The 25,999-nt window shown below is 33.4% G+C and overlaps 1 protein-coding gene across 5 annotated transcripts in view; it reads right to left on the bottom strand.

Moving 5' to 3' along the window:
* Positions 1 to 758: 758 nt before the first annotated feature.
* Positions 759 to 25,999, bottom strand: part of TMEM161B (transmembrane protein 161B) — a 69,249-nt gene continuing 44,008 nt past the window's right edge. For 3 of the 5 annotated variants that reach the window (XM_032335798.1, XM_032335801.1, XM_032335800.1), the window contains 7 exons: positions 12,693 to 12,844; positions 12,129 to 12,189; positions 11,495 to 11,635; positions 8,631 to 8,744; positions 6,188 to 6,362; positions 5,062 to 5,158; positions 759 to 3,858 (listed from right to left, as the gene is read on the bottom strand). In XM_032335798.1, the coding sequence (XP_032191689.1) occupies positions 3,581 to 3,858; positions 5,062 to 5,158; positions 6,188 to 6,362; positions 8,631 to 8,744; positions 11,495 to 11,635; positions 12,129 to 12,189; positions 12,693 to 12,844 (1,018 nt within the window). In that variant the 3' untranslated portion in view covers positions 759 to 3,580. The remainder of the gene's footprint in view (positions 3,859 to 5,061; positions 5,159 to 6,187; positions 6,363 to 8,630; positions 8,745 to 11,494; positions 11,636 to 12,128; positions 12,190 to 12,692; positions 12,845 to 25,999) is intronic. The other 2 variants (XM_032335802.1, XM_032335799.1) reach the window with 2 other exon arrangements.

Below are 25,999 nucleotides of genomic sequence, written 5' to 3'. Positions count from 1 at the left end.
TTCATTAGTATAGTTTGAATGCCTAGTTAAGTACAAAAAATAGCTAACTGAAGTCAGTAATGGTATGTTTCCTAATTGTTAAATTAACATTCTTTCCACAAAATTATGTTGCTTCTTCATTTAAGATAATGTATCGTCTTTTACCAAGTGGGAGAAAGGAGGGGAGTAACCACATATAGCTAGCTGTAAGGGAGGAAGAAAGTAAAGAACAGCAATGAAATAGAGAAATACACATTTTTCTGAATCACTGAAGATAGGCCCATCCAACATAACAGTCTGTAGCTTAAGGAAAAAAAGTTCAATTTTAACGGAAGACAAACTTATGAAGAGACTTTATCTGGTTTTTCTTTTTTCTTAGGAAGAAAACACAATTAAGTAAAATGTTTACCATTTTAAAGGAGAGAAAGGTTGGTATTAGCTTTGTGATCATGCTGTATCCATGTCAGAGTTTTCATGGCATATAAGCAGCTCAGCTATGAACACAGGAAACAGACATAATGGGACAAGTAAGAGTTAAAAGATGATATTGTAGAAATATCTGAGATACTCAGTTCATGGTCTAGGATCATGAATGTGTTCAAATCTGATTTTTTAAGCCACCTAAAGGTTTGTGAAGATGCAGGATGACCCACATTCAAAAATCACTTAGTTTTATTTTGCTGAATAGAGCCATATACCATGATAGACCATTTTCAATTATGAGATGGCTCAGAAAGTGTGTTTGAATTCAGAGAATGTTGAGACCCTATGCTTTTCAGTACTGAGAATTTAATCTTTCATTTGAAAGAATAAAATCTATCCAGTGAAGTTCCAATTATAGATTTCATAATGAATTCTACTTAGTGCTTCCTGGACCTATCAATTCCATTAATGGATGAATATCTGTTCTGAATCATAACTCAAGAAGAAATGTCACTATTTTACCAATGATATTTATATCAGAAACAATAAGACAATGAGCCCATTCTGCTTGGATGCGTTGGTCATTTATGCATAGCAATTGGAATTCTGGGGAAAATGCCAAAGATAATCAAAATGCATACGGATATTAAGATAAAATTATATGCTTTTCATTTCAGACATATCAATGGGGGTAGAAGGAGAATACAGCTCTGATTTATATAGTGCAGTGGGGAGAGAGTGGGGGGCAGGAATCAACAAATTGTCAAATGCAATCCCACAAATCATATGGAGCAAGATTACTAAGGATTCCTATTAATTTAGTAGAAATATAAAATAACTGACCTATGAAACACTTATATTAACTAGAGCCCAACATAAAAAGAATTCTACTGGCCTAATTAAGAATATTAAAATATAATTTGGGTCATTTTGGAATTTATATATATAAATTCTGTTGTGGACCTAAAACAAATACAATGTTTTATGTCAATTTTATCTCAATTAAAAAAATATTTGGCTTACATAAAGTATAAACCCTTTACACTCAGGAATATAATTTGTGTGGAGACAAGATGCTTAAACAAACCAGTAGTTATAACCATCATTCTCTTCAATTTGTTTGGAAAGACTAAAAAAACCTAAATCAAACCCATTACTTTAATATGCAGTTTGCACACATTCACAGTATACTCAGGGAGATTTCAAGTCTAAAAAGAGTGAATCAATAGTATTTTAGAAATGCACGTGATTTCATCCAATAATAAATTCTAAGTCTTCTCACCCACCCTCCCACCCCGTATTACTTCTTGGTACAATCTTTGAAACTCAAAATAACTTAAATTATAGTTTTTAAAATGTAGCTCTTTAATAAAAAGGTTTTAAGTATCAGGTAAGGTTCTTTTCAAGTCCAACATGTGAGAACTTTCACATACAAAATAAATGTTATACTTTGCTATAATCTTGTTAAAAGATAGTTATTTTAGTGGATGGTGTTATCTCAAGATGTATCTGGAATGTTTCTTTTAGAAATTCACATGAACTACCATTAGGCTATATTAACAATTCTGATCAACCAGAGTTTTATCCAACTTAAGCACTAATTATTCACTCATATTTAAAAATATCAGCTAATTCCAAAATACCTAATCTATACCAAAAGACAGGAACTTGTCTGTATTGCGATTATTCAAATGAATGTGAACCACAAGCCTTGGAAGTAATTTCAAAAGACCTTCAAAACTGCTTTCAATAGTGACAATAGCACTGATATATAGCCTCTCAAGAATATTCTTTGGAATAAAGTTTATCTATAAATTCTACTACTTGTTCAAAAAAGAAAACAAACCTTATTTATCTCTTATATTCATTCCCTTTATAAATGAAACTCTTTATTTTAGGTTTTAGATAAACAAAGCATCAAAAAAATTTTTACATATATTTTTCATTCCTATGACTTTTTCCTTCAAATTATCTCAATTATTCTAAACACTATAAACTTAAAACAAATCCTATTTAACATGGGTTTAAATTATTCCTGTAGATTTGGTTAGTGGGAAAGGTTCTGATGTTTGAAAATGACAGAAAAAGTATTTTAATTTGAGAGAATTCATCCAAGTATTTATAAAATTTTAAGCAGTCTCACACATGGGCAACGCAAATAAATTGCTTGATCTGATGAACTTTCAAAATGTATTTTAATCTCATTCCAAAAAGAAAGAAAATTTCTAGATACAAACACAGCTCATTCAATCACATTTAATATACATTCAGCAACTTAAAATATTATAAGGATCCAATATTTTCACCTTTTATAATCTCAATATATTATATATTTAATATATAATATATATACAATACAATACATACAGGTAGTCAGCAGGATTAAAGTAACTTTTTAAAGTCTGATCAATATTGATAAATATCTTTAGACTATTAAAAGAACTGTATTTAGGATCACAGAAAATAAAATAAAATATGGGAGTTCCAAGCCTATTAGACTGCAAATATTCATATGGCCAATCATTTTAAAAGATCCCTCAAGTTGGACAGAATATATTTTAAAATAATACTCTTGCTACTCTCAAGCAGCAGTACTTATAGATATTAAGCATGTACATCTGCTTTAAATTTAAAATAACTATGCAGTTTTTTTTTACTGTAATATACAGTAGCTATTTCTTCCTTTCTGTTGGATTTTGCTATTGTTGTTTGAAAGGTTACCAACAGAAGTGACTCTAGCTCCTTTCCCTCTCCCAAAGCATGGCTCAGTTTGAAGACTGTTCTATATAGGCAGCCACTATGAGTATTAACAGTACCTTTACACCATTAAGACCAATTAATCAATAACTGGAGTCATATGAGAAGTTTCAAAGACTGCTGGAGGTTTCTGTAAACCAAGGTAATCAAAGTATTACCCCTGTAGATAGCCCTCTCACATCAGTTAATACAAGGAGTTAAAATTCCAATGCCACAGTATAGCAGTTAATAATCTACTCTGTAATTTTAAATATTATACCATTGATTCACCCTGAGAATACAGAGGAAGCATTTAAAACAAGATACTCTGATATGTTTTTTTCCTTTGTATTTGCTTTCTTCTGGTTTCCGACAGCCCTTCAAGGGCACAAGCATTTCAATTCAAAGTGTGACTTGGATATCCTTTTTTGTTAACTGAGATTCATGCCACAGTCAGATACTGGTGATAGAAAAGCCCAAAAAGGCTTGTAGAAAAGAGACAAGCAGCAATCCACCAGGTCAGAAAAGACAGAAGTCCTCGAAAAAGCAGAGGAGTGAAAATATTTTTTAAGCTGCTCAGTGCCACTGTTATTTGTGTAACAGTTACCTTCATCTTCCCATCAGCAGATGGTAATTCAGAGTAAACAGAGTTGGAGGGTAGACTATTATCCACTGGCAAGGCAGAGATAGATTCTGGATATATCCCCCAGGAATGATTACCTAGAAAATTCAAGACACAAATAAAATTTGAAGACTAAAACTAATTCCAAACCCTCTAATTAAAAAAAGAAAGAAAGAAAGAAAGAAAGAAAGAAAGAAAGAAAGAAAGAAAGAAAGAAGTTTTAAAATTATACTTGAAATTAAGAACAGGAAGTTTAGTGGCATAACAAATTACTTCATGTTGAAAATAAAGTAAAATAACCTTTGTACATATCCGGTAAAAAATTCATTTAACCTGATTAGACTACAAGCTGGTCTTACCAGTAAGAGTACACATAAAAATCTAATTTACTTTTAACTAACTGCACTAAAATCTGGTAAAATAATAAAAACAATTCTTTTCCTTGTATAATACATTAATCAACTACTTCTACTGGAGTGACAGGGACAAGCTCAGTAACTTCTTAGAAATCTTTTCTACCTCTAGAATATCAGAATAAATTTCTTTCTCAGAAACTATCTATGATTTCAATGTGAGAGACTATTAATAGCTTCCAGAAAGTTTTCATCATATATTTTCCTATGTTGGATAGGATATGAGTCACATAATTTATAACTGAGCTACTTCTTTATGTTTCATAGATTCCTAAAGGCCATTTATATCTATTATCAGCTCTATAGTATCTATGAAGCCCACCCAAATAATACTTTTTTAGTTCCTTTGGGCTTCTTAACCCCCCCCCACACTGTATTTCAAAAGGGAAATAATCAATAAAATAATGAATAGTTCTCAAATACCACCACACAGGAACTTGATAGTTTAGTGAACAGACTTATAAGAGAACTTCGTTTTTCTGCTGAGAAATCTTTATCCTATCAATATCTAAAGTAGAGCTCACTAAAGGATCCTGGATTCATGTAAGTATACAACTACCTTATAGTAACTGAAATGATCAAGCACTAACAAAATCTTTCATCACCCTCTTAAAATACAAAATAACTAAGACCAAGAGTGCTCATTCAAGTTTCTCAGTAAATACGGGAATTAATCTTTAGCAAATAATTCTTATAAGTAAAGCATAATATTGTAAAACTATACGGACCTGAAGATGACGAATCAACTTTTAAAAGTTTCCCATGTTTCTTTTTAAAACTCTCCAAGAAAATAATTTAAAGAAGCATATTTCTTTGTAGGTAACAAAACGCAGTATTAATTATAGGTAGAAAGTCAAACACATTTCCCAGTTGCCAGGGCAAGCCTACCTAGTGTTTTCAAAAGCAGAGTTGTGTGAAGCAGCATTACCAGAGGTGCCACATACTGCAGGGCAATGACACAAAGGTAATAAAAGACTCGAGCCACCTGCAACCAACAAAATTCTTAAGTATCTAACACTGGCTGACATGTTAGGAGTGAATTAAACTTTCATATAATTGTCAAAATGAACTGCTTAAGAGATAAGTAATCCCATCACGGGAAGGAAGCTAAATGTTATTAGGTCTGCACTTCATTATAAATGCCCCCAAACTGACTTCTGACTTTGAAAGGCTCAGTTTGAAGATACGTTTTAAATGTGGAAATACTAAATTCCTTGAAAATAGTTAAGTGGTTAATATAAATTGGAGAAAATAATCCCTTAAATTTAAATGGTATATTCACTTATATTTCAAATATGAAACAAAATGTTAGAATCTCTAGGCAGACATCAGAAAATCAAGCTAAATAAAAGTAACAGATGAGTCATAAAACCCTCATAAATAAAAACATCAAGTCCCCAATTCTGCATGAACATATATAACTAAAATTTGAGGAAAAATCATAGAGAGAACAAAAATATGTAAGGAAAAACAATAAGAAAGTCTCTGAATCTTGATGAACACCCTGACTATTAAAGAATATGAAAAACAGAACACCCAACACCAGATTTCTAAAAAAGACATGATCGGTTATACAGATCCAATTAACTATAATGGTGGATGGACTCCTGGCCCTTTCTTTCTCTGGAATTCCCATTAAGTTAAATATTTACATTTCATGTTCAAATACTTGGAATAATGTTACATGTCACTAAAACTAGTATTTCCTACCCCATAAGTCTTGAAGGCTAGACAGTAATATATTAATTATTAGCAATAGTAGATATACCACAGCATTGCAACCCAAACTAAAGGACTTGAAGTACTATGGCAAGAAGAGGACTTGAGACTCTTTCTTCACTTAGCACCAAAATCGGATTGCGGGCTCTTCATTATCTGTCAATTTAAGATTATGCCATTTATTTCAACGGCAGGAGTATTGTGGGCTAACATTACTATTAAGGAAAATTAAATGCTTTGTTTTCTTACAATACAGTGCTTGCTGTTCTTCACTTGACTACAGTACGAAACTTACCATTTTCTGTAGCTCAACTGTACTTATCCGCCCTGCTTCTTTCTTCATCTGATCCACACATTTCTGGGCTAAATTTAAGTAAGCTTGCAGGTGACTGCGCATCATGGCCAACCGCAAAGCACACAGCAGGATTATTAACCAGAGTCGCAGAGTATCGAATGTAGCTTCTGTCATTCTACAGATCAAAAAGTTGACATGGTGCTCTCAAAGACCAAAATACGTTAGCATGCTAGTTAAATGTGTCAGTGCTCACCATATAAAATATAGGATATCTATACTTAATTACAGTTGGAGATATAAAACAAAAGTATTCTACTACATTACAAACTTATCTATATAATAATTTGACTTGTATAATAGACCTAGACAGAAAATTGTATCATTAAGAACAGTAGTAATAGATATCTAGAAGAAAAGTGTAGAAAGTAACTGGGATCCTCTTCACTATCTACCCTCCTCCATGGAATAAACCTGGTTGTGAAATGGAGAGAGAAGCTGGGTGCTGTTAAACTGGAGAGTAAGAAAAAGAAAGAAACTACAGGAGATTGCCTGTGGGACTATCAAGTCAACAACCCATGCCTACAGTTTTGTCTGATTATACAGATATTTGAACAGGTATCAGTCACTCTGCTGATTTCCTGATTGGGATCACAGGAAAACCAGAGATTGTGATATATTATGAAGAAATTGGATGTCTCAGATTCCTCTCCAGCAAGTTATTTAAGCTATGTGCTCAAGCTGGCTCAGTTGGGCACAATTCCTCAAGACTAAATGAGGATTCCAGGTAGAAGATGTACCCTTATGATATTTTTTTCAGTTGACTGACAAGGGCCCCTTAAAGGACTATAGAAAGAAAAGGTAATTTCTGATGTCCTTTGTGGTTTAATGTTTTCAAAAGGCCAGGGTTTCTCCTTTGATAAAAGGTAACACTGTGAGTAATTTGAAAGTAACACCTAGACCATGCTCCCTATCTGTTCTAAACTCTAGCACACATCAGGCACTTAATACAGGACAGCTGAAATGTATGAACTTACTTTTAAATAAACATGTTGTAAATCTGTCAAGTTAAAATTACCATTAAGACTTACTTGTGTGTGTGTGTGTGTGGGGGGAACATTCTAACCTCAATGAATGCTTCCCTAGTTCAAAGAGAATTCTTAAAAAAAAAAAAAAAAAACAAAGTCCTGGTCATCACTGATTATATTCTGGAAGACAAATATGTACCAGGCTCTAAAAGAAATACATAATATAAAATGTATACTGTGGAGTCAATGACTTGTCAAGGTTTTCTATTTTAATTCTGATGAGGCAGAGCCATGAAAGAAATATTGATTAAGCATTTATTTCCAGCTGGTTCCAGTACACGCATTCTTTCATTTAATTCCGATGATAACTCTGAGGTAGATACTATTATCTTCATTTTCCAAATGGGGAAACAGAGGCTCGGTGAAGTTAATCTCCCTCAAGTGACAGTTTTAATGAAGATCAGAACGGGCGTACAAACCAGCTTTTTCTCAATCTTTCTATTACTCTAACATAGCTCTATAGGGCTAATGAGGTAATATGTTAAGTACAGTTATTAGTATCTTTTAATAAACTGTTTGTGTTTCCTTACATCTTCTTTTGTTAAAAGGGGAATTATGACCTGTATTAGATAATAATGTTACGGCATTTTTTTGGATAAGCATGATGATAATATTATGTCAGAAAATGTCCTTATTTCTTAGACGTACATACTCATGTACTTAGGGGTAAAAATGTTAAGACCTCTACTTCACTTGAAAAATTACTTCATCAAAAAAACAAAACAGGGGCACCTAGGTGGCTCAGTGGGTTAAAGTTTCTGCCTTCGGCTCAGGTCATAGTCCCAGGGTTCTGGGATCGAGCCCCGCATCGGGCTCTCTGCTCAGCAGGGAGCCTGCTTCACCATTCCTCTCTCTCTCTCTGCCTACTTGTGGTCTCTGTCAAAATGATTTTTAAAAAAAATCTTTAAAACAAAACAAAAAAGGGGTGAAGCAAATATGGAATATATTAATATCCCTTACAGGGGTTGAATGAGTTTCCATTTATACTACTTATTTTATCCTCTTAATTTTCACAGTTAAGAAAAAAAGAACTAAAGAAACTATCTTAAAAATAGGGCCAAGACATAAAAATGTCAGGTAACAACTGGGTTAAGCGAGAAGGCAGAAAAACTTAGAGAAGTATACAAGATAACTGTTAATGTATATTAACATTCATTCATTAATGAAGATCATAAAAAAGTTAAATGATGATTTGTAGCTTGTTTTAGAACACAACTTTTAGCATTTCTATTAATGTTTTAAAAATACAGTATTCTAGTATTGTCATTAAAAAACTTAAATTACAGTATATACCATTTTGGAAAACAGTTTTGATTCTATAAGGAATCAAAAATTAGCCCTCAAATACCCATACTTACAAAGGGACACTTTCTTTACCCAATGGTGGGTTCATAATGTAGTCTTTGGTGATTGGTTTTACCCAGAGCAGAACCATAAATAAAGGAGCCAAGAAGTTGATATGAAGTAATGTTCTGAAAGTATGTAAGAAATAAATATAAAAACCCAGGAACAAAATACACTAATAAACTACAGATACTTGGAACTTACAAAATGAAGGTAGAAACTTATTTTCAGTATTCTGTATTAAGGTACTACTATCATCATTATTTTCTATTTATTGTTATCACTCGACAAGGATTTGAGCCCCTGCAAAACTACCTCATTATCTGAATTTTTCAAATGAGAACATTTAGATTCAGGAAAGTTAAATGACTTGTTCATGGCAATATTACAGGTTAAAGGCAAATGTAGCACTAAAATCTAAATCTGTTCAGTTCTATCCTAGTGTTCTTTAACAATCCCCTACTATATCCCTGATTCAATACTCAGGTATTTAAATGACTAACTTTACACAGTCAATGAATCCAATAGACTTTCAGTATAGAGGCATCATCTTTTGACACTTTTTCAGCACAAGCTAAAACAAAGTGCCTCCTTATTATTTACAAGTGAGAGAGCCAGTGATTAGCAAGGTCCTTAATACTAGAAGGCTTAAGGCACATGGAACCTACCACAACAACTTACAATTAAGGAAATTTTCAATATGCAATGATCATGTATAATGTTTTAATACACTGTTAAAATCATAAATGATTCATATATTTTAATTTCTTCATGAAGTATTATGAAGTTAAATTCCCTATTCTACACATACCAAGAAAATTTACATTACTCCAGAAAGGCAATATACCTAATACACCAAAAGGTTTTAGGTCTGAGTTATAATTTTATTGTTAATTATTGTCCCAAGTTTGTATCATACAAAGACAGATGACTGTAAAGACTATTCTTATTTCAGAAAAAAGACAAATTCTTCTATTTTATTACCATGTCCTGTTTTCAGAATTAACCAGTGAAGGGCTGAACTGGAAGGTTTTAAATACACAACACATGCACACACACACACATTTCAAAATCTTCACTACAGTGAAAATGACAATGATCTATGTAAGGAAAACAGGGCAATGATCTACGTGAGGAAAACAGGGCTGCGTCAGAACACCTCACAGACAAAGGTGGAACTTCGGTTCTAAGCTCTGGCATTTAAACAAGTACTAGTGCCTAGACACAGGGCTGAGGAGAACGCTGTTCTTTGTGCCAGTCATGCTATTCTCACACCAGAAGAAGGATGCCCACACTCCTGTTATCATGGCAGAGTGCTGTAACACAATCGGGGGCTGCAATGAATTGAAAATAAAGCTCCAAACCCCAAAGGGGGGGAAAAAAACCCTTAAAAAGAAGCTACATTTTACTGAAAAGGAAAGTAAGATGTGCCCCCTCCCAATCATAAACCACCGCTAAATGCTTTAAATGTTTTTATAAAGTGATCCTTTCATCCCCCAGCCTGGGTAAACCACCGGGTGCGGGGAAGAAAGCAGCAGTATTAGGTATGCAGTGTTGCTAGGGAACACTCTAGTATCAAGGAGCAGCCCACAGCGGTTTCAGTAGCTGGTGAAGGGCTCCCCTCCACCCACCCTTTCAGCTTATTTAAATCCTAACACTGAGGGTTAGTGGACTGAAGTGTATGTGTAGAGAGGAGGGGGAGAACTCGGTTTTGTTTTTAAAAGAAGCCATTAGAGAGATGGATGGATGTTGGGAGAAAGGCAGGATGCAGCCAACAGCACGCTGAGTAAAAGGAGGGGAAAAAAGAGGAATGAAGAAGTGGGTACTGGGAGGTGAGAACAGGTAAACATTGTGCGCACAGACAAGTGTGCGTGTGCACAGACACCTGCACGCATGTGCGCGCACGCACACACACACACACTCACAGACAAAATATGTAGAAAAACGGAGGTTAAGGAAAAAACAAAAAATATTCAAAATTAAAATAAAGGAAAATGACATACGTAAGAGAGAAGAATGTGAAAAGACTACAAAATTAGCATCATTAAATACAGTTTTAAGGGCAGAAATGTTAAGAAAAATGATCAGAGAAACTCAAGAGTATATACATATATCAAAATGGAATGTTCTCAATTTGGGAGTCTACTGCAAAACATAAAGACAAGATGGAAATTTGTGTCTGGATATGAACTGAAAGATATAAACCTGCCATTCTGCCAAGGTGTCTAACATCAACAAAAAACATCTGTAACAACCATGAAAAATAGAGTAAATGGGCTTTGAACTTTATGTAGAGATTCAAATATGATTTCTCCATTTGAGAACTGAAATAGAATCTGGCACTTAAAAGTAATCTATGGTATTTAATACTGTAGAGTATCAGCAATCCCCAAATAAAATATTGTTTTAAGTCTCATAAGCCAATCAGTAATACAGGAAAAACACAAATTTATGTACACAGAGTTAACTTTCAAAACACTTTCAAGTAAAAATTAAGATTTACATAAAATTTAAATATGTTAATGAAAATACTCTGATTTAAGAGAATTACCATAGATCCTCAGTTCAGTTGTAGAGATTATGGTATCATAAACACTGACTTCTAACAAATACTGATATTTCCTTTTTTTAACAAGTAAAAAAGAAATCTAGTAATTGTTATGTTTTTAGTCATAGGACTTAAAATATAGAAGTGAATAAAAGAAATCTGCTTAAAAAAAAAAAAAGAAAGAAACCTGCTTATAGAAGTAGTGTGACATCAAATGGTTATTTATTAATTTTCAATACAATAATTTATGATTTCATTACAATAATATACCTTCATTAAGATGGAAAACATATATTTATCTGCATGTGCTTATGTACATTTTCCGCTTACTGTGTAATTTTTTCTGTTGCCAAATTCAGGGCATCCAGATGCATTTGAGCCAGTCGTAATCCAGGAAATGTCAAAAAAGCCCCAATGAGTGAACAGAAAATAGCCAGGAAAAATTTGAAAGTAAGTTTTGAAACAGGACCCCTAAATAAAATTAAAAAAAAAAAAAAAAAGAAAAAAAAGGTAGTAAGTTCTGTAACTTTCTAGGAATTTCCTTTCTTCTAATTACTTTACAAACCACAATTCATAGTAACAAAAACTAAATAAACTTTTACCAAAAAAGACTATTCAGACTCCATTACCTACAATGGATTTTGGTGAACTAGCATCTCTAGCCACACTGATAACAACACAATCTGCATATTCAACACAGAATTTGATATATGACTCAGATATAAGGTTATTTAATCTCTGGCGGCATAGAAATTAAATCAAATAAGAGCAAATCCAAATAATAATTCTATCAAACATATTAACTTTATACATATGTAAACATTAGGAGTGAGGATATTTCTGAAAGTCCTGAAAAAAGAACTCTTTTCAAGGATTAAAAACACAAAGCCACTTAAAGTAAATGTTTTACAAAAAAATGAAAAAATTTAAACTTCAGTGATACTTAGTATTTTTAAAAACTTACTGAGATTCTAAACCTTGCTTTTCAAGAAACTGCATCGCACTATCTGAAAAATTTGTAAACCCTGCAGGGGAAAAAAAAAATTATTCTTAATATAGACTCTTTCTTAGGAAATAAAGTGTTAGGAAACAGAACATCTTAAATCGTGAAGTGACTAGCTTAGGCTCTTTCATGTGCTAATTAGTATGCCATAATGCAATAAAATTTGGTTATTAGCAGGAACAGTCTTTGAAAACATCCCTTTGATATTTGTACATTCCATAAGTGTGCATAAAATTTGCATCAAAATTTGCATCTTTATCTATGTGAGTAAACTTCAGCACTGCAGAAAGTTAAATTTAACTTTAAGGAAAAAATGAGGGGACAGCATTTTGGAAAAAGCTAACAAAAAATTTAGCTAAAACAAACAAAAAAAGAAAATTAAGAATAATAAAGGTTAATTATTTAGAAGATTACATCTCAAATCTAATTTTAAAAACATCAAATATAAAACATAATTAAATGAAGTAAAAAATATTAACACCTGATAAAGCAAAACTGATTTTTAAACTTGTATGAAATGATTACCTGTTTCGAGTCCAAATTCCAGATAATTTTCTGTTACAATCAAGACGGCCATTGCTTTCACAAAGAAAAAAAATCCAAAGGTAACACAGACTGATCTCTCACCACCATCTTCTACTTTAAAATAGTGTGTAGTTAATGAAAATAGAACTTTGCTGCAGAAGATAAAGTTCAGGAAAAACCGCAGGTAACTTTGTGGGAGTTAAACAGAATCATCTTTACAGGACTTAAACTCCAATAACATCTGACTACAACATTTATTTTGATTCTACAACATGCTTATCTACAAGGTGCCCTTTGGAAGGAAGTGAAAAACTAATGAAAATCTGATTAGTCTTTCAGGAAATAGGACATAAAAACAAAGCAAATTTTAGTGAAGTTTGTAACATTTTAAAATTAATGAAAAGTGCACATATACATGTTAAGCTGTAACTAGGGACAGAATATATTTGTTTTATCAGATTCAAGTTTTATCAGGAGATTATTATAATAAACTTATGAAATAGGTTCTCAGTGACATGAAAAGCCAAAGTAGAGGTTATTTTAGGGAACTACCTTTTCTTTGGCATGTTTTTTGAGTAAACTGCATTTAGAATTAAACACACAAACAAACATCACAGCAATCATCAGTAAATCACCCAATAATTCAAAATATGAGAATTATTATTGGTCACTGATAAGCTGGTATCATCATTTCACAGATTGCCATTAAACAAAACACCTAGAGAAAATAAGGTCCAGCTGAGTACTCAAAAACAGCCAAAGGTCCAACATACTCAGTTATTTAAAAAAAAAAAAGCTTTTATGTAAAAATATTAGATTATTTTATCTGAACTCCCCCACTCCTCCAACTAAGTAATCAAATGAATATCAAACCAGTGGATGATGCAAAGCTAGAATCCAGATTTCCATTATATCAAATTGTTATTAAAAGCATAAACTAATGAGGTACTTGGCAAAAAAAAAAACCAAAAATCTAGAAAAGCAACTTTCACATCAACTCCATGTCAAGCATGGAAAAGAGTAATAGCTGTCATTTAGTACTTGCAAGTGCTAGGCATTACTAATTAATTTCATCCTCCCATTAGGCAACTATTACCATTACTTTACAGATTTTTAAAAACTGTGGCACAGAAAAGTAACTTGTCCAAAAGCACACAACTTACTTAGAGGAAGTAAGGATTTAAATCTAGGCAGTCTAGATCCAGAATGTTTACTTAATACTGCCTATTCTAAACTGTACATAGCACCTAAGTCATGTGGTAACACAAGAAACCTAAAAACAGAGCTGCCATGAAAGATGTGTACAGTTCAAACATTCTCATGATCAGAAGAATCCTTCACGGAAAGCTGGGAAAGGATAAGAACTCTCACCCTTGCTGCTCAAAAAGCTGTTCTTTTTTGCCCTATTTAAAAATGGGTTAATAGGGCGCCTGGGTGGCTCAGTGGGTTAGCCGCTGCCTTCGGCTCAGGTCATGATCTCAGGGTCCTGGGATCGAGTCCCGCATCGGGCTCTCTGCTCGGCAGGGAGCCTGCTTCCCTCTCTCTCTCTGCTGCCTCTCCATCTACTTGTGATTTCTCTCTGTCAAATAAATAAATAAAATCTTTACAAAAAAAAAAATGGGTTAATAAACTTACTGCCCATTCTATTTTTTTTAATACAATTTAGCATACTGGATAGAAATGTAGTGTCCCAACTGCTCTAGTTAAGGTCACCTATCCAAAAGTAAGACAACTTAAAGGTAATAAAGATAGATGACTTTGGGGCATTTTTCAAATGAACTTGAAATAAATTTCTATTGGAATGTAAAGTCCATTAAATCAAGAATTCTTCTCTCTTGTTCACTGCTGTAGTTAGAGTTCCAAGAAAAATGCCCGGCATATAGTAGGTACTCAAACAATCAGTGAATGAATTTTGCCACAGAAATGTTTTTACATGGCAGCTTAGGTAAGCAGAAATAGTATTAATTCTATGCTGCAAGGGTAAATAGATCTTTTGAAAATGATATCAAAAAAACAACACTTTTTTCCTGGGACAATATACTCAAAGTAAAAACAAACAAAACAAAACAAAAAAACCCACTCAAGGTAGAAAAAGTTTTAGTCTAAAGATCTGTTTTTATTATTGGTAATAACAAAAATATAAATTATTTACCACCCATGGTTATAAATTTAAAGGACTGCCTCAGTTTTATAAAGGGTATGGCGTTGTTTTTAAGGCTTACTTAGCGGGTAGTTTCCCCTTTAAAATGTAAAAAAAAAAAAAAAGGTAGTACAGGAATAGCTCATCTTTACTCACTTATTTCAGATGAACCAGGCCCCCGGAACAGTATGTGCTGGGTATTTTATTAACGCCCTTTACTCGGTTCATTTTTCAGTGAGTAGCATCCCCTCCCTGCCTTTCACTGTTCTCATCTCTTCATGTTACTGCAATACCAGATAACCTCCTTTTCACATAAATCTCTCTTCTTTTTCTTAAATACCATGATGCAAGTTAAATACTTTCTCTAATCTGTTTTCCTAATTACTTATTCGTAATAGCGCTATTTTCTTTGGACAACTATGGTCTTGTATACTATGTTACAGACAAAATGAACTTTCATTGCCTAATATTGCTGGGGGAGATGCCATTTATAGCATTATTTCTTTAAAAAGGTATTATTTTATTTCTAGGCATTTTAGAATACAGTCTACAAATTAGTTTGGAGATACTACCTACAAATCACTGTATAAGAAACTGATTTCAAGTAATATATTTCTTCATAGATTGTAATATTTTTATGTTATATTCTATAAATACCCAATTTGCTTCTAAGATAAGACAAAACCAGATATTGAAAAGCTAAATGATAACCCCTAAACTTCTTATATAAAAGACTTCTGCATGTTTTCATATTTACTATAGTGAAAACCTGCTTTAGGGTATTGTAAAACCAGAATACACATACAGAACTTCAGCATACAACTTCTGAAGTCATTTACCAGGTATGTTAAATGTCTTCTTATATCCACCATAACTCAAGTTAAATAAATACTGTTTAAGTATTTGAACTAATTACTTCTTTAATGTTATAAAAAAATAAGACTAATAAATAAGCAAATGCCATTAGTTTAGTTATTACCCTCAGCAAATATTCAGTATTCTATCACCAAGTTATCTTGCTCAATTTAAGTCTGTGGTACTCTAGTTACAGAACAGAGAAATCTGAAACTCAACTGAAGTGAAAAAGCTAATCCACATAATAATAGATGTCAGTTTCTATGGTATTGAGCACTAAGGGGGAAAGGGGAAGCTAAATTGTTTTTATAAATCCTCAAGTCTTATAAATCTGAAAAACCAACAATCTCTGCAATTTACAGTAAGAATTTCAAGAGTGATATTTACATTGTTCTTATTTTGCAGTGCCGTATTTTGTGACAGTCCATGTGTTATCCCTTCACAATTCTTTCTGAAATCAGCCAACATTATTGTACAAGTTCTCCCTAACATATTTGTCAATCTTCTTCCTATCTGGGCTAACAGCTACTAAATCATTTACAAGCAATAAGAGTATATCGCATCATTGCAAAAGTTAGCATGACTTTGTAATATTCAGCTTAAGCAGGATTGTTAAAATGACAGTATGTCAATTTCAATTAAAATGATTAATGAGAGATTAACAAAGCATATTTAGGTTCCTCCACATCATTCTAAGATGTAATATGAATTATTCTTTAACTATTTTACAACTTAATCACTGCATATATCCTATCATTATATTTTTCTCAGAAAGTAAGAATATCTTGATTTTAGAGTTTTTGCATTTATGCTCTCACATCAAAGACAAACACTGGTAGTCTACAGCTGCTTAAAGTATAAAGACTTTCCAAAGGTTGGGGGGGAATGGTTAAGACTATATATACCACACAGGGCCCTGACAGTAATCAAGAGTTTCCAGCAAGGGATCTGCCCTGCCATCAACATAGACCTGTTCCATTAAACTGGGTGAAAATACATTGTTTGTAGTGAAAGATACTTCTGAGGTATTAACCTAAACCACCATGCATAATCTAAGCTTGTGGGACCATTTTCTAATTAACAAAAGTAAAAACACACTGTAGCTTAAGTTTACATTATGATTCAGTTTCCAGTAGTTTACTTTAAAAAAACTACAAAATTAAGACCTGTTTAAAACTTCCAAACATCTACTCAGAGAAGAAAAGTATTACACACATAAGCTCCTATTATATAATCATTCTTTTTTTTTTCTAAGATTTTATTTATTTGACACAGAGAGAGAGAGATCACAAGTAGGCAGAGAGGCAGACGGGGGCGGGGGGGGGGGGCGGTGTTGGAGGGGAGGGGAAGCAGGCTCGCTGTTGAGCAGAGAGCCCAATGCGGGACTCGATCCCAGGATCCTGAGACCATGACCTGAGCCAAAGGCAGAGGCTTAACCCTCTGAGCCACCCGGGTGCCCCTATACAATTATTCTTAAAATAATGCATTAATAAAAGCATAACCTCATTATATCTATGATTAAGTGATATCAATCACTTTATTAAGAGCTGAAACCAGGTTAAGTGTGAACATTATGAAAGCAATTAAAAAAAGATCCGACTTTTTCAATAAATAGGACTACTAAAGCTTTTCCCCATGCAAATCACTGTTTTTTCTTATAATGAAGCAGAGAATCTATCTCTGAGTACCAAGTTTTCTAAGAAAGCAAGTTAGAACAATTTTGCAAGTCTTTTAAACTTCATCTTAACTTTCAGCATTAAAGGAGTGAAACACAAAACAATGTTTAAGATTGATGATGAAATTCTAGAATACGGATGCTCCAATTTTTCCCTCTAGGATAATCTGAATCCTATGTTCCTTACTCATTTAAGTCTTCTCCAAAACTTAAAAATAAAAGAAACAACACTGGTGGTTCATTTTACTATATCAAACACAATACATTCACCTCTTTCTTGGCATTATACACTGGGAAAGAATAAGGAAAATGGAGTAAGATTAAAAGCAAAATACAACCCATACCTCCCCCAAATCACAACTGAACTGCTTTTGAGAGCTACCTATGCTCTCTCTCATTGGCTGAGGGCCCTAAGCCCAGGCTGGAAAAACACTGCTTCATTTTTACTGAAAATGGATACAAGAATCTAGAGACAATTTCCAACTCCTTCACTTACAATGAAAAGCAAAACAAAATCTTAGCCAAAAGTGCTATGAAATGACCAAAATGAAATTTCTCAAATATTACACCCACCTCAATACTTTGTTACCATAGAATAATTAAATTACAAAATATGTCAACACTCAAGGGAAGAAAGTAACAAAATTAGATGCAATGTAATCCAGGCAGGAAGCATAAAGTTCCTTGTATCACTTCTACCTTAATATATTAACCACAAACACCTAAAACTGTTATAACCTCCACACCCTCAATTCATATTGAATATTGGATGAATCTTGAAACCAAGTTTCTATTGAATCCCATATGAGAACAAAACCTTCCCATAACCCACAGTGTAAAATACACATACAATATTCTGAAATGTAATATTATGATCTGGCTACATCCATATGTTCAAGCTTTCATTCAACAGTCCCCAAGCCTCTACTTAAATCAGAATGGTGTGTTAACATTTTCTAAAGGTAACAGCTATACTGTCTTGGATCACAACCTATTATCTGAACTACTTTATTCCCTTCTACGTACTCAAAAACAGAAGCTCTACATCCTTTGTAAAGCTTACCATTAACTCTCCAGCCCATTGTCTCTCTCTTCTGAACTCACAGCATCACTATTCAAATTCACCTGCTATGTTTATCAGATGCTATCTTTTAGGCTCCACGCCAGCATGGAGCCCAATGCAGGGCTTGAACTCATGACCCTGAGATCAAGACCTGAACTGATCGAAGAGTTGGATGCTTAAGTGACTGAGCCAGCCAGGCGCCCCATCATATGCTATTCTGAACTATAGTGTAACACAGATGGAAAGAAAGCATTCTCCAGATCTAGGCTGCCTGCTTGAATCTTGGTTCTACTCTTACTATGAGATCCTCCAAGTAAAAGTTAATTAACCACTCTGTGTCTCCAATTTCTTCATTTGTAAAATGCAACTAATACATCTAAAACCTCAGAGGGCTGTTCTGAATATTAAAGATTTCTTTGTAGTTTTTAGCAATAATGATGTTTTCTATATAATGGAATAAAATAATGAACTTCCAATACCAAAAAGTCGTATGAGATTGTATACAAGGACAAATAGATTATACAATAATTAAAAAAAATAAGTTAATTTTACTTCATATACAATTCCCAGTTATATTTTAATCTTTCAACCTTTTTTGTGAAAATCTAATCTAGGAGGTATAATATTCTACATAACAGCAGTGTCATGTCAGGCTGAAGAGAGAGGAAGGGAGCTGACTTCTATGTGAGTAGAAACTGGATGCCCAACTCTCTACTCCCTGTGCAGTCAGATAACAAACTTCACTGTGACTCCAGCAGAAGATGGAAGATTTAGCCTCTGAAGAAACTGATTCTGAAGTACACAATTTACATTAAAGCAACTGTACTGAAATCAGAATAAATGAAAGCCTACATACTCAAAGGTGTTCTCACCTTCAGAACATATGCAGCAGGCTCACACCCTCAGGTGAGGAGAACAGACTCTATTCTAGTGAAACCAAAAGGCCCCAAAGAAAAGACCAACAGATAATGACATTACAGTCTACCCAGAACAAAACTAACTTCAGCATTAACAAGTTTTTATCTCCATGAAAGCTAACCAAGCCCTATTTACACAGTTTCCAACTCACTTGTAGCGTCTGACTCCTAACCATGAAAGAAAAGCAAGGAATCTACAGACATTAAAGCAGGGATCAGAAAACTTTCTGTTAAGGAACAGACTGTAAATACTTTAAGCTTTGTGGATCATCAACAGTCTCTGCAGCATATTCTTCTGTTTTTTAATCATTTTTAAACAACCGTTAAAAATGTTAAAAAGCATTCTCAGCTCAAGAGCTATACAAAAACGCGATGCAACTCAGAAGCAGTAGGCCAGTTTACCAATCTCTGTATTAGAGGATAGCACCTTATGTAAAAGAGAAAAAAACAGCATTGGGGAAAAAGTAACTTGGAGAAAAGAAAGATGAAAAAGGCAACAGAGTGAAAAATTTTTACATGTATGTTTTTATACACAGATATCTACATATGAGATGTATCTGTATTTCATAAAATTATTTCATTAGGCTAAACAAAAATCAATAGAACAGGCAAAATCATTTTTTAAAAAGATTTTATTTATTTGACAGAGAGAGACAGAACAAGAGAGGGAACACAAGAATGGGGTGTGGGAGAGGAAGAAGCAGGCTTTCCACTGAGCAGGGAACCAGATCTAGGGCTTGATCCCAGCGCCCTGGGATCATGACCTGAGCCAAAAGCAGACGCTTAACGACTGAGCCACTCAGGTGCCCCACAAAATTTTTTAAAGATTTTATTTATTTGATAGAGTGAGTAAGACAAGAGCGAGTGAGCACGAGACAGGGTAGGGACAGAGAAGCAAACTCCCCGCTGAGCAGGGAGCCTGACGTGGGACTCAATCCCAGGACTCTGGGATCATGACCTGAGCCTAAGGCAGATGCTTAACTGACTGAGCCACTTAGGTGCCCTAGGCAAAATAGGTTTCAAAGATAAAGTTGAGGCAAAGTTCCATCAAGCATAAACTATGACAAAATGAGAGGATCAATCTAGGAGGTATAGTATCTGACTGAAAGAGAACAGGGAGTGGGGAGATTACAAAAGGGAATAAGTTATCAAAGACAACATAAAAGATATTTCCAAAATCAAAGTTTCTAAATTAAAATAGCCTACCAGAAGCCCAGCACAAAGAATTTAAAAAAAAAAAAAAAAAAAGATTTCCAACAGGTATATGATTATGAATCTTCAGAAACCAGTCAGAGAATACTGTAAAAACTTCCTGAGAAGAAAAATAAAACAAATCACATGCAAGATTACATATCATGACACTGTACTTAACAGTAAAGTCTGAGGTTGAGAACAATGAAACTTCTTCAGAATTATGAAGAAAAATATCAACGACCTGTAATTCTATATCCAGGTTAATCAGAATACAGAATTAAGACACTTTGCAGACTGCAGTCTAAAACTAGTGACCGTGAATGCACACCACGTCATCAGAAAGCCCACCAAAACATTTGAACAAACCAAGAAAGAGAAAAACACTGAATTCTGGAAACGGGAAATTAAACTTAGGAGAAAGGCAAAGAGAATGCCAAGATAACAAAAGTAAGTCCCAGAATGATGGCTGTCTGGCAGACCTGAGGCCAATCCTCCAGCTAGAAGCTAGAGAATGAAGTCTTTAGGAAGGGTATCTCCACAGGGAAGGGGAAACGTGTGGGAACTAATACAAGTTATAAGCGACTTTGAGGAAAACAATACTGAGAAGTTAGTGGAATTAATAATAAGAAATACAAACAAAAATAAGTAAATTTTTAAAAGTAATGAACAAAATTACACAAGAAGCTACAATACTTTTTAATGCTCACATATGAGTACTATTTACATAGGTGTAATAATTACTGGCTATTGAAACTTTTCAGTTAAAATTGTGAAGTAATTAAGAACATAAAGGAGAGGAAGCAGAGAGGATGGCATAATTTAAGGAAAATCCTCACCTATCAGAACTGTTGAGTTAACAGTTAGTAGTACTAGCATTATATTTAGAAACACAAAGATCTTTAAAAGCCAAAATAACCAGCTAAAACATAAACAGAAGTGGCAAGGGGTATCAGAAAGTGGACTTAGTTTTCAAGACAACGTATTAAATACTTTTTTCTATATAACCTATGTGTACACATTGTTTAATAAAGTCTTGATCTACAACATACCCCCCCACCAATGCCAGAAAAAAGGTACAATGTGTCCTGGAGTTTAAAAGAACTAAATAACTATGAATTTACAGCATAAAGCACGTATGTTTGCTTTACCACCTTTTCAATCTCATGCACTGAAATTATTTCCACATCCTATTAAAATATAGTGAAATGTTAATGGTAATTAGTATTAACCAACTGTTAGAAATGCTTCAATGCCATGAAACACTACCATCATAAAACTGTTATGATTTCAATCCTATTTAATCATCTACTGGCAAAATCCTGATGTATACACAACCCAGAAGAGAACAGAACAAATTTAACTATTTTATAAACAAGTAAACGGGCAGCTTTTCCAAGAGTTCTACTCTTTCTCCAAAAGAAAAATATCTGGGGAGCCTGGGTGGCTCAGTCAGTTAAGCATCTGCCTTCAACTCAGGTCATGATCCCAAGGTGCTGGGACGGAGCCCCGCATGGGGCTCCCCGCTTGGCTCAAAGCCTGCTTCTCCCTCTCCCATTCCCACTGTTTGTGTTCCCTCTCTCCCTGTGCCCCTGTCAATAAATAAAACCTTAAAAAGAAAGAAATAAAGAACGAAAGAAAGAAGAAAAAGAAAGGAAAGAAAAAAGAACAGTATCTGTGTATTTTCCAGCAATAACCCCAGAGCCTGAAAGTTTATTCCTGGCCAAAAGAATTATGCAAAGATCTGCTGAACCAACTGAAGTCTATCATGGGATTTTATTTTGTAGACTCTTCACCATGTTTCAACTCAAAACTCATCTGCTTGTTTCACCAAACTTTTGGAGCAATGTGTATTTTATTCAATTAATATATAATAAGTCCAAACTTGTTAAATAGTACATAGTAGCAGACTAAAGAAAAACTTCCTATGAAGAAAGACTTTTGTTAGCATTTGACGTATCAGAATATAAAACTGGCTTATTTTTTGAGCCGGCGAAATAACTACACTGTGGTACCCCATTTAGAGTTCCTCACCAGTAACTGTGGTAACTCTATTTTGAGACCACTTATAGACACTCTCTATACTAGCTAAGATAGTAACAAAGTTTTTGTTGAGCTACTTACCAAATGTCTCTAATACCTAAATATAATAGATTATTTTGAAATAGGAAAAATCCTTTTATGCTCTAATCCCATGAATATGCTTACTAACCGTAAATTATTCATATAAAAAAATAAGTAAGACTATACCTGAAATATGATAGGAATGGCTTTCAAAATTAATTTCTCTAACTTAGTTCCTTTAAATCTGTTCTTTCTTCCAAGTAAGATACACTTACTTTTATCCTTTCATACATAAATACAACAGGATAATGTAAATAACATTATTATACCAAAAAAATTAGGCTTCTATATTTACAGACATGTATTGCAAAAAACATTGAAGACAAAACATTTCCTGATTATAATCTAATGGAAATAATGATGAAGTACTTTAAATAAACTCTTCTACTTCCTTTATCTTGCTATTATTTTCATAGATCATTCTGTATATTAGACTTTCATAAAGAATATATTAGTAAATATTCAAAACAGCAAATGCAAAACTACTGATGCAAATAGGCATTTTCTTTTAATAATTTTTCTTCCTTTTTAACCCCTCAGTCCCAGCTGAATGGACCACATACTTTAAAGGCTAACTTATTTTACTTTAGGTAACAAAATCTCAACCCTTAAAATAAAAACAATGTTAGAGATAGGATAAATTTTTTTCTGCCAAATGGCTGACATTTTTAAAGTTCTAATGTAATATCAACATTTTTCACAACTGGAATTAAGCAACTATACAGGCAAACACCAAAATTTCAATATGTAAGAAAAATCAAGGACAAGTGGAAAGATTTAATCAGTAGGAAATATCCTAAATATATTTACCTTCGAGCTGGAGAAAGAGCTTTTAAATGATGAATAGGCTTAATTTTTAGATCTAAAATGGCAAATTTCTCTCAGATCTAGGTTAGCAACTTACAGAACACCTACTTATAAAGACACTGTTTTAATTTAATTTGTACTTGCATTATTTTAAAGACCGAATTCTCATATTAAGAAAATGTCTTCTATACCCTAACATCTTGAAATTATTCAAAGATATTTATCAATGCTTTTTCTGAGAAGGAAGGAAATAGAAAGAGATCCCATTATGAAAGAATTTTGTTGCCAATACATGAATCTAATGGATACTATCCTAAGAATAAACACAGAGGTTTTCCAGAAGTTTCTCAAATTCTTTTCAAAAAATTTATAGTATTTTTTTAAAATATCATCTTTCCACACAACTAAGTCATTTTCATGTAAACTGAAAGTTTTCTACTCCATGAGAGATTATGGTCTTGTTTTTGTGACAACTAACAATAAAAAGGTTTCTTCTATTCAAATGGCTAACCCTCTTACAGCTATTTTTATGTAAGAAAAAGCAACCAAAATACTAAAAACACATTGTACTTTGCATCGTTACTGCAAAGCCTAAAATCTGTATCAAGAATCTGCTACAGTACATACACTGAAAACTAACAAGTACATTAATCCTTATGATCTATCAAGTAAAATCATTTTAAGATCTGAGTCTGTCTTCCAACTTAAAAAATAGAACAACCAACTTGAATAATTTAAACTAAAATGATCTTTTCATAAGAAGGTTCAATTACTTAAAGAGAAAACAGTGCATCTAAATTTCTCTCAAAATTAGGCAAAAAACAAAAACATAAACAAAAAACCCCAAAAAACAAAACCAAAACTATTATGCATGTTTAGAATTTCTCCTCAACCTAGCCAGATTGTAGAAGGAAATAACAGTCACGGATTTTGGGGAGCATAAAATATAGGTTTTACTTAAAAATAAGCAAGCAAACAAGAAACTATTAACTAGTCATCTGGATTAAAATAAAGCAAAATAATAAAGATTATCCTTAAACTTTTAGGAGGAAAATTATCACTTCCTAGCCAAAAGGGGGAAAAAAAGTCTCAATTATAAATTAATAATCCAGAAATACTGGTTTTATCTCCCAAAGTAAGTTCTCTGTTTAACTCTGGGCTTCTGACCTGAAAGGCAAATAAACTGGCAACAATGGTTTTACAGAAGTTCTCCAAAAGAAACAATCTTTGACATACCATGCTACGTACAAATTTTTAACCAAGTACTTTGGTTTAGACTCAACAGCTTTTACTCTGTTCCTTTCTCACCAGGAGACTTGATGGCTTATAGGTGCAGTTCACTTCAGGGTTTACTGTTTCATTTTTCTTACTGATATAAAGCAGAACGTTTTATAAAATACGAATACAGTAATTTAGAATCCCTGAAAGAATTTAGAAAAGGTGACCAAGTTGTGATGGTTTGCTATAGCTGTCTATTTACTACAGCAAACAAATATAGCATTTAATTTGCACACTTTAATTTACAAATCTACATATAGAACTTAATATTTAACACAGAAAACCTTAGAATTTATTTCCATTTAAACCATTCCCAACTTTTGGCACTGTATGAAATTTGCATGTCTGGCAACCAAGGCAAATTAAAAATTTAAAACATAGCCTTAAGAACATACATAATAGGGTTTTGTACCTTAAACCATCCACATTGTAAAATACAAGCAATGTGGAAATGTGACTAATGATCCAGTCCTTTAACCAAATATAATAGGACTACTGAGAAGCTCTATCATTCTTTGTAGAACAGCTTTCTTCTCACTCAAATTCACGTAATTGACTCAATATTACTGTGTGATACAGCTTATTCATAAGACAGTTTCTTTGGAAAAAAAAAAAAAAACATCGATTATAAAGTATTTTAATTTTAAAAAGTTTTACTTCTACCAAAGGATTACTGAATTTTTTTGTAAGCATCATTTTTACCTTTTGCTTTTCCTTTGTTCATAAATGAAAATGATATTATTTCATATTATAAAATCAGGAGACATTTCTCTAGTGCCTCTAAGACTTCATGGGTCATCATGTAGGGAAGACAATTAATAAAACTGTTCCATCCTTACTCTAAGGCTTTCTTTACCCTTTGTCTTCCCCATACCATGTAACTCAGCATAAATGGCCCCGGAACACAGACACTCGATCAAATGAGGTGGTTAGAATTACAAATAGGCAAAGAAGTAAAGCTGAGAATGAGCCTGGGTTTAGGAGTGAGGCCAGAAGGTGTGATAGCTGAGATGCATGTACAACTCTGTCGAAACAGAATGCAGAGCTGATGGTAAGAGACAGCCCAGTATTAGGTACGAGGGTTCAAGAGCTGAGTGTCACACATTTTTAAAAAAAAACCTCATTCCTGGGCTTTTACAACTTTCAAGATTTTGTATAAGTTGTAATTGTGGTCCTACATGAGTATGTCAAATAAAACTGATGGGGAGAAAAAACCAAAATGACCATGTAATGAAACAGTTTTCTTTCTCACTTTTA

Source organism: Mustela erminea, chromosome 3 (genome assembly GCF_009829155.1).
Source record: "Mustela erminea isolate mMusErm1 chromosome 3, mMusErm1.Pri, whole genome shotgun sequence".
Lineage (NCBI taxonomy): Eukaryota > Metazoa > Chordata > Mammalia > Carnivora > Mustelidae > Mustela > Mustela erminea.
Note: the sequence above shows the minus strand (reverse complement) of the source record. Positions and strands in the feature narration are given on the sequence as shown.